The sequence below is a fragment of the Chrysochloris asiatica genome, unplaced genomic scaffold (genome assembly GCF_000296735.1).
Source record: "Chrysochloris asiatica unplaced genomic scaffold, ChrAsi1.0 scaffold00057, whole genome shotgun sequence".
Classification (NCBI taxonomy): Eukaryota; Metazoa; Chordata; class Mammalia; order Afrosoricida; family Chrysochloridae; genus Chrysochloris; species Chrysochloris asiatica.
The window spans coordinates 3,106,899-3,123,180 of NW_006408575.1; the positions used below are offsets into that span (position 1 = coordinate 3,106,899).

General features: G+C 43.6%; 1 protein-coding gene across 2 annotated transcripts in view; it reads left to right on the forward strand.

Annotated features, from left to right (window-relative positions):
* The first annotated feature begins 749 nt into the window (after nt 1-749).
* Nucleotides 750-16,282, forward strand: part of HMGXB3 (HMG box domain containing 3) — a 73,290-nt gene continuing 57,757 nt past the window's right edge. Inside the window, exons 1-7 of one of the 2 annotated variants that reach the window (XM_006863873.1) lie at nt 987-1,151; nt 3,510-3,532; nt 3,934-3,935; nt 4,491-4,629; nt 5,435-5,609; nt 10,390-10,887; nt 11,927-12,025. In XM_006863873.1, the coding sequence (XP_006863935.1) occupies nt 987-1,151; nt 3,510-3,532; nt 3,934-3,935; nt 4,491-4,629; nt 5,435-5,609; nt 10,390-10,887; nt 11,927-12,025 (1,101 nt within the window). Of the gene's footprint in view, nt 1,152-3,509; nt 3,533-3,933; nt 3,936-4,490; nt 4,630-5,434; nt 5,610-10,389; nt 10,888-11,926; nt 12,026-16,282 lie in introns of both variants that reach the window. The other variant, XM_006863874.1, reaches the window with a different exon arrangement.

The following is a 16,282-nucleotide window of genomic DNA, read 5'->3' on the forward strand; positions in this document are numbered from 1 at the left end:
CATTTGTAAGATAGTGAGGATCGTGAGGGAACGTGTATAAATGTGGAACAATTTGTGACATGGGGAGAAAGACCCTTACAGAATAATCCCTATCAGATTCTCGGAGCCTCCCATACCGTCATGTCATTTAGCTCGGCTTGAATCGCTCCGTGCTATCATTACTTAATGTCCGTGGACGGTGGGGGAGACCAATTGAGTGCAGATCACTGAGATGAGGAGGAAGGCTAGATGCTGAATTAAGGAGTATGAACCGCATTCTTAATGGAGCGGGATTGAAGTAAAATGGAGCCAGGCCTTGAACGCCGAAATGAGGAAAGGACGGTACTGTGTGGATTTCCTCCGGCCCAACGTGACTATGAGAGGTTGGGCGGAGTCACGATCTCTTACGATCGGCGCAGACCCGTCCTTGTTACCTTGTTACAGCTGTGCTGGAGTCGTAGCGGCCGGGGCTACTCACCGGCGACAGCACAGCTTCTTCCTTTAACGGGACCTTTGGCCGGAAGCAGTCCTTCGCCTCAGCAGCCCCCCTCGAAGCCTCCACACAGTTCCGATGGGTCCGCCTTCCTGCTAAAGTTGGATTGTTGCGCTTGCGCGAGGGGTCGCACGCAGTCACGCGCTGCCAGACGCTTCCGGTGAGCCGCGAGGGCCGCCGGGACGGGTCTCCCTGGCGATTCAAGGTGTGTTACTGCCGCTGCTGCTGCTGCTGCTGCTGCTGCTGCTGCTGCTGCTGCTGCTGTCGCCGCCGCCGAACTTGTTCTGCGGCGACGCCTGTGTCCCTGCTGTCTTCATCGGGCTCCCCGGGGTTTGATCCCCGGGGCCCTCGGCAGGCGTTGGTGAAGGGCCTGCGGGACGAACGTGTGCTTTTCCTCTTGTCCTCCACGACTTCATATCGCGACTTCGCAGACAGGGAGCGAGAGGACTGTCACGACTCCGCGCCGAGTGTCACCGGGCGGGGCCGCGGGATCGGGGCTCCTCCAGCCCGCGGGATGCGCGCACGAGCCCTTGCCTCCACTTCCTTGTTGCCGCTGTCACGACTGGAGCCGCCTCTCGCCGACAGCGAGGAGCGCGAGTGCATCGGGCAGCACCCTTGCGGAGCCCACGGGCCGAGCGCCTCCGGGAATGTGAGCCGCGTGGCCTGCACGCTCCTCTGGGTAAGCCCTGCCCTCGATAATCGCGCTGCGGACCCCATTGGGCGACCTTGGACTGGATGCTGTGGCTCTCGGTGACCGCTCCCACAAAATGGGACCGGTCAGTCTTAGTGTCCCCTCTCGGCAATCCTTTGGGACGTCTGAGACCCAGAGTGGAAAATGATATAGCCCGGAGTCAAACCAGAGCCCATGCATGGCTGAGCCATCAGAGGTCATCATTAGAGATTCCTAGGAGGCTGTAATAGACCAGAGAATGTATCTTGCAAATTTCAAGTACTGCTTTTAATCGTATTTTACAGGTGAGAACACTAGGATTAGAGAAGGTAAGTCGATTGCTCAAGGCCAACCTAACTGAAACCCCAGATCTTCTGCCCTTGATTTTAACCTACATACGATCCTGCTTTTCTTTGCCTTGCTGTACTGAGACTTAGGATACAAAAGCAAACGTTCCAGGCTTGAGACAAGGTAGACAGCGAGAGGGCGACATACACACATAGTCCTATCCTTTCCCCACCTGAAGGTGGTTTTATTTTCTAACTTGTTTTGCTCTGGGTGCTAACATCCTACTTGTTATTACGGCTCTTAAGGACTGAGAAATCCATTGTTAAGTGCTGTGGAGTCAATTCCCATTCAAAGTGACCTAGTGTAGGGTTTCTGAGGAGTGGCTGTTGGGTTAGTAGTTCCGGAACTCCATGAGAAGTCAATTATTAGAGGCCAAAAATGCAGGCTTTGATTTGAACTCCTCACTCCTTTATTCTTGGAGCCCTAGTAGCACAGTGGTTAAGCACCTGACTGCTAACTGAAAAGTGAATGGTTGAAACCCACTAGCCACTACTTCCATAAAGATTTCCAGCTTTGGAAACCGTGTGGGGTAGTTCTCTGTCTTATATAGGGTCACTTTAAGTTGAAATTGGCTGGAAGGCAGTGAGCTTCCCATACTCATAGCTGACATGTTGCTTACCCAGGTAGGTTGAGAGTTATCATCTTTTCCTGGGTTGTGCTATGATAGATTTCAATTCCCCTCCTCCATACCCCATAATGTGAAAAGGAATCATTTAGCAATCACATAGAATTAGAGGAAACCCTAGGAATAATATGTACTTAACTCTGGTAGCATAGTGATTACGAATCGGACTGCTAATCTCACGGTCAGCAGTTTGAAGCTACCAGCTGTTCTGCGGGAGAAAGATGAGGCTTTCTGCTCCTGTAAAGATTTACAGTCTCGGAAACCCTGTACAGGATCGCTATGAGTCAGAACTGACTTCACGGCACATAACAAAAACAACAACAACCTGGATAAGTGCTCAACTACTAGCTGAAAGGTTGGCAGTTCATACCCACTCAGGCACCTCATAAGACATGAAGCTGGTCTGTTTTGGAAAGGCCACGACCCTTAAAATTAACCCTGTGGAGCAGTTGTATTCTGCAGCGCATAGAATCGCCATGAGTTGTAATCAATTGCATGGCATCTAACAATAACAACCTAGAATATGTCTTTAAAATTACAAGTGAAATGTGTGTCTGTTTTTCTAGGGTTGGGGATTTTAGTTTTTACAACATTGTCAAGGAATTCTTGCATTTCAGAAACTTAGAAACCATTGGCTTCATCTTATTTCACAGAATAGTTGAAACAGAGTGGGGAATAGACTTGATGGGTCCAAGGTCACATGGTTAAAAAAAGTTTAGGCTCGCATCCAAATCTCCTAAGTCTAGATCCTGTGTTCTTTTTGTCTTTCTACCTTAATCAGATAGCTTATTTATGGAGTGTGAGCTAAGTAAAATGTGACTGTGCTTTGTACTCCACAAGTAAGTTCTAGGTTAACTATTACAGGTTCCTATTCCCAGAACCCTATATTCTTAGCTGACAGTTTTTCAGGAGCAACTATATATTTTCCCTCTCTGAAAACATGTATTTAGTGTGAAAATGATGTCTGGCAACTTTTCTCCCTCAAAGCATTGAGTCTTATGGGTAAACTCCAACTTGAAACTTGGCCACAAATAAGCTTATGAACTGGTCATTCAGTTCTTTTGTGCCTTCATTTTCCTAGACATAAAAGCTGTTAGTAGATCCTCTCTTTATTAGTCCAGCACCAGAGAGCTAACCGTGGTCTGTCAGGTAACTCTTTAAACCTGTGCTATCTCGTATAGCCGCTAGTCATGTGTGACTGTTTAAGTTTAAATGAATCACAGTTGAATAAAATTAACTCAGTTCTTCATTCACTCTAATCATTGCAAGTGCTTATAGCCATCTGTGGCTTGTGGCTACTGTATTGAGCAGCACAGAGCATCTACATGATTGCAGAGAGCCTATTGAACATCGTTGATGCAGTGGGTTGCCAGTAGAGCAAGGTAACAACGTAGTGTAATGAAAGGAGGCCCAGAGAGTTGGAGTTCTGAGTCAAAAAATCTTTCAGTTCCTATTTAGGTTTGGTGCCTTGGTCAGGTTGTTGTTGTTGTTATGTGCCGTGGAGTCGGTTCCGACTCATAGCAACCCTGTGCAGGGTTTCTGAGGCTATAAATCTTTACGGGAGCAGAAAGCCTCATCTTTCTCCCACGGAACAGCTGGTAGTTTCGAACTGCTGACCTTGAGGCTCGCAGCCCGATTCGTAACCACTATGCTTAAGCTCCTCTAAACCACAGATGATTCATTTTCGTTTATATAACATTTGACTACCTTCAAATAGAGTTACATCTGTGGTGCTCCTAGGAACTTCTTATGGATCTGTGGTCAAGTGAGTGAGAATTCTCTCTCTCCTTTATTTTTTGAAGAGAACTGAACCTAAAGCAGTTAATGGACCTGCTGCAGATCATTCAAGCTGGCAGAGTGTAAAGACATTTCGTACACATAGGCATTTTCTGTGTGCTAGCAGGAGGAACTGAATGAAACAGCTAAACTGTTTGCTGAGGGTGAGGAACTTTATGAAGGAAGGCCCCAGCTTCTGACTCCTAGACAAGTATGCTTTCTGCCCGTTATCACATGGAATCTTTGTAACATGGGGCTAATGCATCTCAGGTGAAGGGTTGCCATGAGTACCCAGCAAGAGAATGGAAGTGAAAGGGCTTTTGTAAGCCAGGAGACCCAAATTGGCCTGGTCAGAAGAATCGCCTAGGGCACTTGCTAAGCATACAGATTCCTATATCCTCTAGAATTCAGAAGGGCTGAGTAGAGCCCTGGAATCGATGTCTAAAAAAATGCCCCAGGTTCTTAAGTTATTTTAAGTTTGGGAAACAGCTAAGCCTTAAGACTGGCAGAGGTAAGTGATTGTTTTGTTTGTTCAGGAGGTTGCTGCCACTGTTAGGGTAGAATCCTGAAGCTTTGTGTTTCACTTTCCTTTCCTCTAGCCATGGATACATCATTTGATGGTGCTGAGGTAACTGTCGTGATGGAGGAAATTGAGGAAGCCTATTGTTATACGTCCCCTGGGCCACCCAAGAAGAAGAAAAAGTACAAAATACATGGAGAAAAGGCCAAGAAACCCAGGTTAGTTAAAACTTTTTGGTGACTCTTTGCATTTAAAATGTTAAAACTAAAAGGCATTTAGAGAGCTCTGCAGAGGACTTTTGCCTCCAGATTCATTAAGTGTAACGTGGATTGGTGGGGTTAGGGAGGGAACGTAACTGGATTTATGCCAGTGTTTGCAAGAGAACTGCATTATTTATTACTGCTGTTTTTTAAAGATTCAAAAATGCATGCCATTCTGGAATTATAAATAATACCACTGATATCTAGAGAGAGTATCCAGATTGTAATTCTAATCCCTCTCTGATTTGTGAGACTTCTTGCTGAGGCTGCCAACATTAGGTCACTTTGTTGGTTCTACTTGTTTCCCTTTTGCATCCTTGGGGAGGTGCTGATGGCCATGGCCGAAGGCTGTGTAGAGGAGTAAAGAGTGTGTATGATAACCACACTTGGGAGTTAGTCCCAGTGCAGCTTTTCCCTGGCAGTGGAATGGTGGGACGCCTGTAGCTTTCTTTGCTCCTGCTGGGTTTTAAAAACCAGTCATTCCCACAGAAGGAGTAGTCTGTGGAAAAATAAACCAAACGAACCTTTGTTTCTGAAGAGAACAGTGACTCGCTGTCTTTACCATTCATTTTGTCCTCTTCCATACACCTTTTGAAAGTGTTTAAAAAACGATTTTTTGTTTTTCATAGACTTCAGTTCCTATTTAGACAAATGCTTTGAAGTGAGAAGTTGGGTTTTATAGATACCTTTTCACAACCCCAATTTGAACACAATAATGCCTGGTTGAATGAGGACAATCCCTAAGAAGTTGTTGCTTCCTCAGGTCTGCTTACCTTCTATATTATTACGACATCTACCTGAAAGTGCAGCAGGAGCTCCCCCACCTCCCTCAGTCTGAGATCAATAAGAAGATTAGTGAGAGCTGGAGACTTCTCAGTGTGGCCGAGAGAAGTTACTACCTGGAGAAAGCCAAACTAGAGAAAGAAGGCTTGGATCCTGTAAGTAGTTTGTTTTCTCCTTACTAGTTTCTGTATTGGAGTCCCAGTGTGGCCTCTATGAGTCAAAACCGAGTAGATAGCACTTCACAAGTTTCTCAGTTGGCTCAGTTGAAGACCTTGGGAAACCAACCTCATAGTCTCTTAATTCCTTTTTAAAGGAGAACTTTGAATTGATTGAGTCATTTTGTCTTTCTTGAGTCTGAAAATTGTCTTGTTTCCATTTTGATGGTGCTCTGCCTTCTTTTGTCATCTTTGGCTTCCAGAAGTACAGGGAGCTGACATTTTCGAAAGGTATTTCCAGTGAGCCTTTTCTAAGTTTTGCGTAAGTTGGAATTGCTATCCTTGTGAGTAGCTAGTATGTAATATACAGATATTTCTCCTACACCCTGTGCTTTCATAGCACACATTGATTTTAATGTAATGGGTTTGTATTGTATGGACTGCCATCAGATATGACATTAATCAGGAATTATAGGCTTGGGTGTTTAAGTGGTGCTACAACTGCTTTGTGAAGTATCCCATTCTTTTGTTACCACTGGTGATTGCTAGAAGCAAAAATTCAAGGTCAAAGGCCAAATTGATGGAGCAAAGTTTCATAAGCTTTGAATTAGAACCAGCAAGGAAGCATTTTGGTTTGTGTCTGTGAGCCCTTTTGTTATTTCTCATTCAGAATAGCAAAATAGCAGCTTGTAAAACTGCTATTTTTTTTTTTTTAACTGAAATTTCTGCAGAGAAAATAACCGTGTTATTGCAAGCTGAAACCTTTTAACCTCAATTCAATTTTTCAATTGAAATAATTGCCTCTAGTTTCTTTTTTGATAATGCTGAGCAAAGGTTTCTTGAGAATTCAACACCTATGTTACAGCAGAACAGGCTGTTTGCCCTTGTTGGAGCCCATCTGTGATACTATTTAGATTTTATCCTTATTGTACAGGTGTTCTTCCTAGAAGAGCTTGGTGTTGCCTGCAATTCTTAGAGATGCTACTCTGTGGATACCCTCCTAGATTATATTTTTATAAACAGTGAGTCTGGGAGACTTCCTGTGGCAGGCAGGGCTACCCTAGGAAAAGTACACATACTCCCTTTGGTTTCCCCATTATAAAGTCAGTACTATGTCATCTGATGGTGTGGCGCTTTGGGTTAATGTGCCAGACTGCAAAGCCGTTTGAACTGCGAGGTCGGTGGTTCAAGCTCACCAGCTGCTTCTCGGAAACCCTGTACAGGGTCGCTATGGGTTGGAACCAACTTTATGGCACTTCACAACAACAACAACAATGTCATCTGCAATGATTCTTCTGTATCCAATACTTATTTATGTCCAACATCCTCTCCACTGCCTCTCAGCACATGAATAACTATGCTCTGATACTAACTGGCTGAGAGACATTGTAGAATCACTTAATCTTTGAGCCTTGGTTTCCTTATATGTAAAATGGTGATTATAGTGTCTACTTATTTTTTTAAAAATCCTCCATGTAAAACAAGTAGCTGAATTTTTGGCTTATTTTGACTTGGTCATTGAATATCAACCTTTAGTAGATGCAATATCCAATGACCACATCATAAGAAAAGGTAACATTCATTGAGCACCTGTAACTAATTTGTCCAGCCGGGCGAAGAGCTTTGTGTTGCCTACATTGTTAGAGAGGCTTCTCTGTATTCTTTGCTGTTTGTCTCCCAGATTGCTTCCTGTGAAGGGGAGGCCCTCTTGCCTACGTGCCTTGGGAGCCCATCAAAGCCCTGTGGTGGGCTTTCTCTAGCAGTCATTTAGGTCTCCTGACACGTGGCAGGGCCTATAGGTTCTTCTAGGCTCTTAGATGCCATCCAGACTCCTGTTTTCTCTGAGCTGGATTTGTTAACTCCAGAGTACCCTATAGATTTAGCACTATTAGCCTTACTCCTTCTGACCTGTCTGCATCAAAGGGTGACTTGAGAGTGTCGTTTCCCCATATCCTCTTCAATAAAGACTTCGTAAAGGATTCAGTATGTGTGCTCTCATGTTTCATCTGAGTGCTTCTTTTAACTTTCCCTCTCCGAGTTCTTTCTTTGTGTCCTAAGTAGACTCATCGACGTCTTGCTTTTGATTTATTTAAAGATCCATTTGTAATTGACTTCAGTGTTCCTTTTAAAATGTGCTTTCTGAATTTTTTTGTTGTTCCACTTAATTTCATTTCTCACTTAACTGTTCACTTTGAACTTTTCTGTATTCCTTGTTGAGTAATTTGCTGTCTGAAAAACCAAAGAAAAGCAAAAATGCCTTTTTGGCCTTGTGCCTACGCTCCCATTATTGCGCCAGTTAGTCATGTAGGGTTTGGTTCAGTACCTGGGTTGCAGTCCCAGCTTGGCTGCTTATTAAACTTTAGCCTCAATTTCCCTACTTGCTAAATAGAAAACATAATAGTACCTAATTGACAATCATATTTTTGTTTTGAAGGTAAAATAAGATTATGGATTTGAAAGTATTTTCTAGGCTTTAAGGTCCTAGGTCACTGTTAATATGAATATTTTCTTCCCTAATACACTCCTCAGAAACCCTATACAGGGTCGCTATGAGTTGGAACCAACTTGATGGCACTTTACAACAACAGCAGTATATTCAGTGTGGCGCTGTGGGACAAAGCACTAGACCACAAGGTTGATTTGAACCATAAGGCTGGCAGTTCAAACTCACTAGCCACTCCTTGGAAACCCTATACAGTGTGGCTGTAAGTCAGAACCGTTGATGTTGATGGCAGTTAACACCATCACCAACAAGGATGTATTCAGACCCTTATCCAGTAGCCTCTTTCTTATGTGCACACTCTCACAAAGCCTTTATGATCTACTTGTTAACTTGTAAGATTGAGAGAAACCAGTAATACCAAGATCCTTGCATGTTGTCTTGGATTCTAATATGGGCTGTTGATTTGTTTTTTTTGTTTGTTTGTTTTTTTTAGTGTGAGAGTATTATACATGTTAAGGAGCTCTGGTAGCGTAGTGGTTACGAATCGGGCTACGAACCTTAAGGTCAGCAGTTCGAAACTACCAGCTGCTCCGCGGGAGAAAGATGAGGCTTTCTACTCCCGTAAGGATTTACACCCTCGGAAACCCTGTACAGGGTCGCTATGGGTCGGAACCGACTCGACGGCACATAACAAAAACAAACAAATTATACATGTTGATGTTTCAGTATTCTCCTATTTTTAGATGCTCCTGGTGTGGCTCTGTAGGTTAATGTGCTAGACTGCAAAGTTGGTTTGAACCACAAGTTCAGCGGCTCTAACTCATTAGCTGCTCCTCAGAAAGCCTATATAGGGTCGCTTTGGATCAGAACTGACTCAGTGGCATTTAGTGACAACAATAAGGGTTCAGAAACTGGACAGGAACTTATAAACAGCCAGGTTCAGTCCCCTTGTTTGTTTTTTTAAAGTTTCTATTATAAATTGAAGGTTTACAGACAAGATCTGTAAACTTTACATTCAACCAATCATACACTGTTTCATCTCAGTTATTTCAATCCTCTCCCTGCAACAATAGTTCTCCTACTTCCTCCCTGTGGTTCCCCACTTACATTTTATATTTCACAAATGAACAAAGCAAAAAATATTTGATATACACATACAAAACAATATATATTAATTTAAATGTTGAAAGGGTACATTCTGCAAGCCAAAATCCTGCCCACAGGTACACAGCCTTACTCAGTCCATGAACTTCGAACCTGCAGCTGCTCTGTCTCTCCTTGCCACCACCTCTGCCACCATTTATGCTGTCACCATTTTTCTAGGTAGGGGATCTCACACTCTGTTCATGTTCTTCCTTCTTGATGGATCATAAAGTTTAGAAAATACTTTGAAATCCATAATCTTACTTTACCTTAGAAACAAAAATATGATTGCAAATTAGGTACTATTTATTATGTTCTGGTGTGGCACCATGGGTTAATGTGATGAACTGTAAACTTGGTTTGAACAACAAGGTCAGTGGTTCAAGCTTACCAGCTGCTCCTCAGAAACCCTATACAGGGTCGCTATTGGTTGGGACTGACTTGATGGCACTTAACAAAATATTTTCTATTTATCAAGTGAGGAAATGAGGCTGAAGCTCAGGGAGGTAAAATGACTTCCAAAAACAAAATTAATAAGCAGCCAGGCCTAGAAGGGGATTTTTCCTGATGGGCTGACTTTTCTTGCCTTGATGCCTCCAAAGCAAACTGCTTGCTTGAAACTCATGAAACTCAAAAAGCCAAACAGTCTGCTTTTTTTTTTTCCCTGCAAATCTTTCTGTTCTCCCAGCAGTTCTGGGTTGGTCTGCATGTCTTCAAATGCAAATGTCCCAGCTCAGAAAGTTCTGGATGGGGCTCAGGATTCTACTTGAGGCCTATACTCTACAAAGGCTTACCAAGAAGCCTATTTCACTGGGCAAATGCTAACCCCCCCTTTATAGCAAAACCAATGAGTGATAGGTTGAAGATGTCAGCCCCCTTGTTTTATAGATGGGGCAGCTGAGGCCTAAAGAAGAGAAAGGAATTTTTCAAGAGGGTCAGACCTGGGGCTCCAGGTCAGGGTTTCAGATGCCAAGATCAGTGTCCTTTGCTGAGTCTAGTCCTTGTTTTCTGTAACAGCGTTGATTCAAGTCCAGATGACATTGTTGTCAGGCTGACCCTATCTGAGTCTTAGGTCAAAGAGTAGAGTCTTGTTCTTTCTGCTGGAAAAAAAAAAAGAGTTCGTAAATATATATCTTGTGGTCCTAGTTCATGTATTTCTGCTTGTCTTCCCTTTCCTGGCCTTTTCATCCTTAGAATTCTAAGCTCTCTACACTGACTGCTGTGGTTCCGGACATCCCAGGCTTCCGCAAGATCCTCCCCCGCTCAGATTACATCATCATCCCTAAGAACAGCCTGCAAGAAGACCGGAGCTACCCTCAGCTGGAGCTCTGTGTGGCCCAGAACCAGATGTCCTCCAAAGGAACGCCTCTTGTGTCCAACACTGCCTCGGAGACAGTGGCCAGCCATGCAGGCATGGCAGAGCAGTGCCTGGCTGTGGAGGCCCTGACTGAAGAGGTGGGAGCCCTTGCCCAGCCAGGTGCTGTACAGGAGATAACCACTTCAGAGATCCTCAGCCAGGATGTGCTTCTGGAAGAGGCTTCCCTGGAGGTAGGGGAGAGCCAGCAGCCCTACCAGACAAGCCTGGTAATTGAAGAAACTTTAATGAATGGCTCATCAGACCTCCCTACTAGAAGCCTGGCTGTGCCTCACTCCCAGGTTGGGGAGAGTGTGTCACTGGTAACAGTCATGAGAGTAAGTGACTTTGGTACTAATGTCTTTTGCTTTTATCTGGAATTACTAAAAAGATGGTTGCCACCATACGTTGTGATTCTGAGAGGACTGGTGTGACACCTCCAGTGGCCTGTTTGCGGGCTTACTCCAGAGTATTCCCTCTTCAGGTTCTCAGGCATGCCCACCAACTCCTCTTTGCCCAGTTTATCCAGCGCTTTCTTCACATGATGACATATAAGGTCCATTAGCCAGTGATGGAAAATGGTTATTAGGGCAATCCATGAACCAAATAAAGCCAAGATCTTTCAGGTTGTTAGCATCAGTCAGGATTTGCTTTTCCAGAAGACTATTTATTAAAACAAATGCAGTGAAACCTTGAACAGTATATAAGAATTTTCTAAAGGTCTTCCTGAGTATAGAGTGAGTAAGAAGGAGGAAGTTCTCTTCAAGGCCAGATGGATAGGATGGATGTTTGAGAAACAGGAGGCAAGTCTCTCCAGTGGCCTGAGCCTCATGACCAGTTAAAGAGAAAGTTGCAGTGACCCTACAGATTGGTCCCCCAGGTTCCTGGGGGCCTTGTGGTTAGCTTCACCTGTATTACACTGGGTAGGATGGCATCCTCTGAGAAGTGAGGGGACCTGCATGCTGCAGCCGCCATAATGGAAAGATTCAAGGAGGTAGCCCTGTCTTTCCTTTGTGACTTCTATTGATAATGAAGCATGCAGCTGGCCTGGTGAAGGCAGACTGATGAGTGCTTAGCGCATCTGATCGGGTCAGAAGCAATGGATTGGTTCTCTGATGACCTATTTGAGTGATGTTGGTTCTTAAGTCTTACAGCACGTTAGTTTTCTCACCTGTAAAATGCATAGTATTTACCTTGGTAATGGTTTTCATTAAACTTATTTGCTGGGGGAGAGGAGATACTTTTTGAGTCCTTTGTAGCTAAACACGTTGTATGTTTGGTTATTTGACTTGATCATCCAGTCAGTGTTACAGGTGGCCCTGGGTGCTCTTCCCTCCGTCATTTCACTGAAACGGCCTTGTCTCCGTGTACCCACAGGACTGCAGTGAGGGTGGCTCCTCTGCACCAGCCACACAGTTCATCATGTTGCCTCTACAAGCCTACTCAGTCGTGGAGAACCCCACCTCCATCAAACTGGTCAGTGTGGGGGGATGTTGGTGCCAGTTAGGGTGCTGTCACAATTTTCTTCCAAGCTGTTTCTAAATGGCTTAGAACTTTAGCACTCTGGACCTAGCAGAGATCTTGGAGCGTCTTTGTGTCAGGTGTTCTTAATTGGGGTCTATGGATGAGGTGCCATAGGAGCCATTGTTGTTAAGTGCTGTCAGGTCAGTTCCAACTCATACTAGTCCTGTCTAGGGTTTCCGAGGAGTGGCTGATGAGCTTGAACTGCTGACCTTGCAGTTCAAACCGACTTTGTGGTCCAGTGCATTAACCCACAGTGCCACACCAGGACTCCTTCAAATGTCAGTGAAGCCTATGAGAGCCAGAACCTCTCAGAGAAGGAAATTGCAGATATTTTTTCATGAGAAGGCACAATAGGAAAAGTCTTAAGATTGCACCCTGTCAAAAGCAGACAACTTGCAATACCTGGAAAAACAAGGTGGTTCTATTGAGTTCTAGCACTCAGAGGCTTCACTGAATATGCACACTTTTCTCCTTGAGAACGTTCTTAGCTGGCTTTTACCAAGTTTTCAGAAGAGTACACGATATAGAACATTGAGAATCTACCCATGGAATTCAGTCCTGTTATTATACATGTTGGGGGAAAGGTCCTGGGACAAGGACTCGTTCCAGATCACTAGACTACAAACCTCTCAGGCCCTGGCCTCAGGACTCTTGTCTGATATTTTTTCCATCACATACTGCAGCAGCTGTACCAGATTTATCCCTTCATGTGTCATATTTTATGGTGGTATTGTAAATGGCATTGGAGTCTGGATGTGGCACCATATGATAAGCACTGAACTGCTAACCACAAGGTTGGCGGTTCAAACCCATCAGTAGCTCCTTGGAAACCCTATACAGAGTTGCTATGAGTGGAAACTGACCTGATGGCATGTACAACAGCAACATACTTTTTAAATTTTTTTCCCAATTTTTTAGTTATTCATTGCTAGTGTATAGTAAATACAGTTGATTTTGTTTTGTTTTTAATATACTGATACTGTATCCTGCATCTTTGCCAAACTCAACATTAGTTCCAGCAGACTTTTTTTTTCTTTTTTCCATTTGTGGTTAGGTGAAAGTTTACATAGCAAATGAGATTCCCATTCAAAAATCGATAGATTGTTCCATGACATTGGTTACAATTCCTATAACATGTCAACACTCACCTTTTCCAGCCTGCCTACCCCATTTCCATCTGTTCAGTTACCCTGCTTCTCCTCACCTTCTCACTTAAGTTTTTGGGTAAGTGTTGACCATTTGGTTTCGTGGAATTGATTGATTAAAGGAGCTCATTCCTCACAGATGTTATTGTTTATAGGCCAATCTGGAATTTGGATTACTGGTTTTGCACTATAGGATAAATACTGGACTGCTAACCACAAGATTGGTGGTTCAAGCCCACCAGTTGCTCCTTGGAACACTAAATAGGGCTGCTGTGAGTCGTAACCAACTCGACGACACACAACAACAACAACAATTATTTGACTGACAGATAGCCTTTGAGTGACTTCAGTTCCTAGTTGTAAAAGGTGTCTTAGGGTGATAGTTTTTCAGTCTAGTATGTCTGGCCTTTTTTTTTTTTTTTTTTTATAAATTTGAGTTTTATTCTGCACTTTTCTCCCATTCTAGTAGGACCTTCTGTTGTGTTCATGGTTAGTAATAGTAGCAGTTGTTGTTAAGTGCCGTCAAGTCGGTTCCGACCCATAGCGACCCTGTACAGGGTTTCCGAGAGTGTAAATCCTTACGGGAGTAGAAAGCCTCATCTTTCTCCCACAGAGCGGCTGGTAGTTTCGAACCGCTGACCTTAAGGTTCGCAGCCCGATTCGTAACCACTATGCTACCAGAGCTCCTTTCCTCATCTAATTCTTCTGTCTCATGTTAAAGGAGGCTGTACTTTTCGTGGGCCCTTAGTCCCATTGATCAGATTCTTCCTTGAGTCTTTTAATTTGCTTGAAACAGACAGAGACCAGTAATTTTATCTAAAGACCACTTGTAAGCTTTTAAGACCCCAGGCAGTCCTCACCGAACTAGGATGGGTATGCATATGTCTGTAAACTAAGTTACGCCCATTGACGTAGTTGTTCCACAAGACTGGTCCTGAACCTTCAAACTCAGTACATCGATTCCCCAAGGTGTTTGGAATCTCTAGGAAGTATTTCTGGCTATGAACATCTCATGTGCTCAATTGTATGTCTATATACACACACATATGCACAATATAAACATGTATATGCTCACAAATGTATGTTCACACTCATGTCCTCACATATGCCTTCCCACATATTATATGTATCTACCTATGTGCAAGAATAGTTTAGAAGCTTCAGCAGGAAGCTGGTCCTTGTGATATGGAAGTTAAAAAGATATCCCAGCTATTTCAAAATGGCGCACCACTCCATAATCCCTGGTATTAAACCCCACCGCTCCCCACAATATTCTCCCTCATGTCCCAAGACTCTGAAGTTTGCTTCAGTGTCTCAGAACTCTTAATAGTCAAGGAAATGGCTCACGAAACTGGTATGACTGACAAGTCCCAAATCTGTAGTTTAGATGTCAGTCTGGGAAGAGTCTTCTCACTCACTCCACATAAAGCTGTTGACTCACAAGACTGGAAACTGCTGAAATTAGGTCAGGTGATAGGCCCACTTCGAGTCCAAGAAGTGGAGATCAGGCATGAGTGAGCCAGACACAAGATCCAGAGCAAGACAGCGAACTTTGCCAAAGGATACCTATACATTGGATGGAAACCACACCCCAAAGACACTAAGGATGGTGATTTGAGTCACCTATGGTCGGTTGGGGACTCAAGATATAGTCCACCTTAACCCTGCCTCATTAATACAACAACGCCTTCCAAAATGGGACCATAACCAAAGGCACAGAGACTGGATTTTACAACACATCACAAAATGGAGGGATATGGCTAGAAAGACCATATTAAGTAATTAACCATATGCACTATGTAACCACTCAAATACTTTTTGGTTATTAGTACTGTTTTTGCAAGATTGTCGATACTACAGCATTTACTGTGTTGTGGTTGTTAAGTACCATGGAGTCAGTTCTGATTCATAGTGACCCTGCACTGTGTTTCTGAGGCTATAAATCTTTATGGGAGCAGAACGCCTTATCTTTCTCCCGCCGAACAACTGGTAGTTTCGAACTAGTTGTCCTTTATACTGAGTACTTCTCAGTGTCTTCATTTACCTTGGTCAAGTTGTGCTGATTTCTCCCATATTGTGTATTACCTTTTTCATCACCAGAATTATCATGTGTCTGCTACCTAGTAAATGATTCCCCTCCCTTCCCTGGTAATCATCAGAGAGCCTTACTGTTTTCTGTGTTTGTTTATTCTTGACATTCTATAGAACTGATACCATGCAGTATTTGTCTTTGTATTGGACTTACTTCATTTCATGATGGTCTCCAGATTCATTTACGTTGTGTGCACTGTTTCTCAGACTCGTTGTTAATTCTTTATTGCTGTGTAGTGTGCCGTCATATGTGTGTACCACATTTTGCTATCCATTCATTATTGATAGCACTTAGATTGTTTCTTTTTGTTACTGTGAATCATGTTGCAGTGTGCATATGTCTATTTGTGTCACCACTCTTAAAATTCTAGGATATATTACTAGGAGTGACATTTGCTGGATCATAAGGTATTTCTACTCCTAGCTTTTTGAGGAAGCACCAAATATTCCTTAGCGGTTGTGCCATTAAGAGTCTAGCCAACGGTGTATAAGAGTTTCAATTTCCCAACAACCTCACCAGCATTTGTTATTTCCTGTTTTTGTTGTAATCAGTGCCAGTTTTGCAAGGGTGAGATGATCTCATTGTAGTTTTGATTTGCATCTCTCTAATGGTGTCCTAGAACTTCTGGTATGGTGCTGTACGATTAGCACTGAACTGCAAACCACAAGGTTGGTTGTTCAAACCTACCAGCTGCTCCTTGGAAATCCCCTGTATGGGGTCTCTGAGTTGGAACCGACTCGACAGCTTTTAACAACAACAGTGGTGTTCTGGTGTGGCATTGTAGGGTAAGTGCTGGGCTGCTAACCACAAGGTCAATTCCTCGAAACCATATACAGGGTCACTGGCCCACAGACAAGATCATCAGCTATATATCCAACCAATCATACACTCTGTTTCATCTGAATGATTACAATCCCCTCCCTACAACAACAGCTATCCTACGTTTCCCTGTGACTCCCCATTTACATCTTC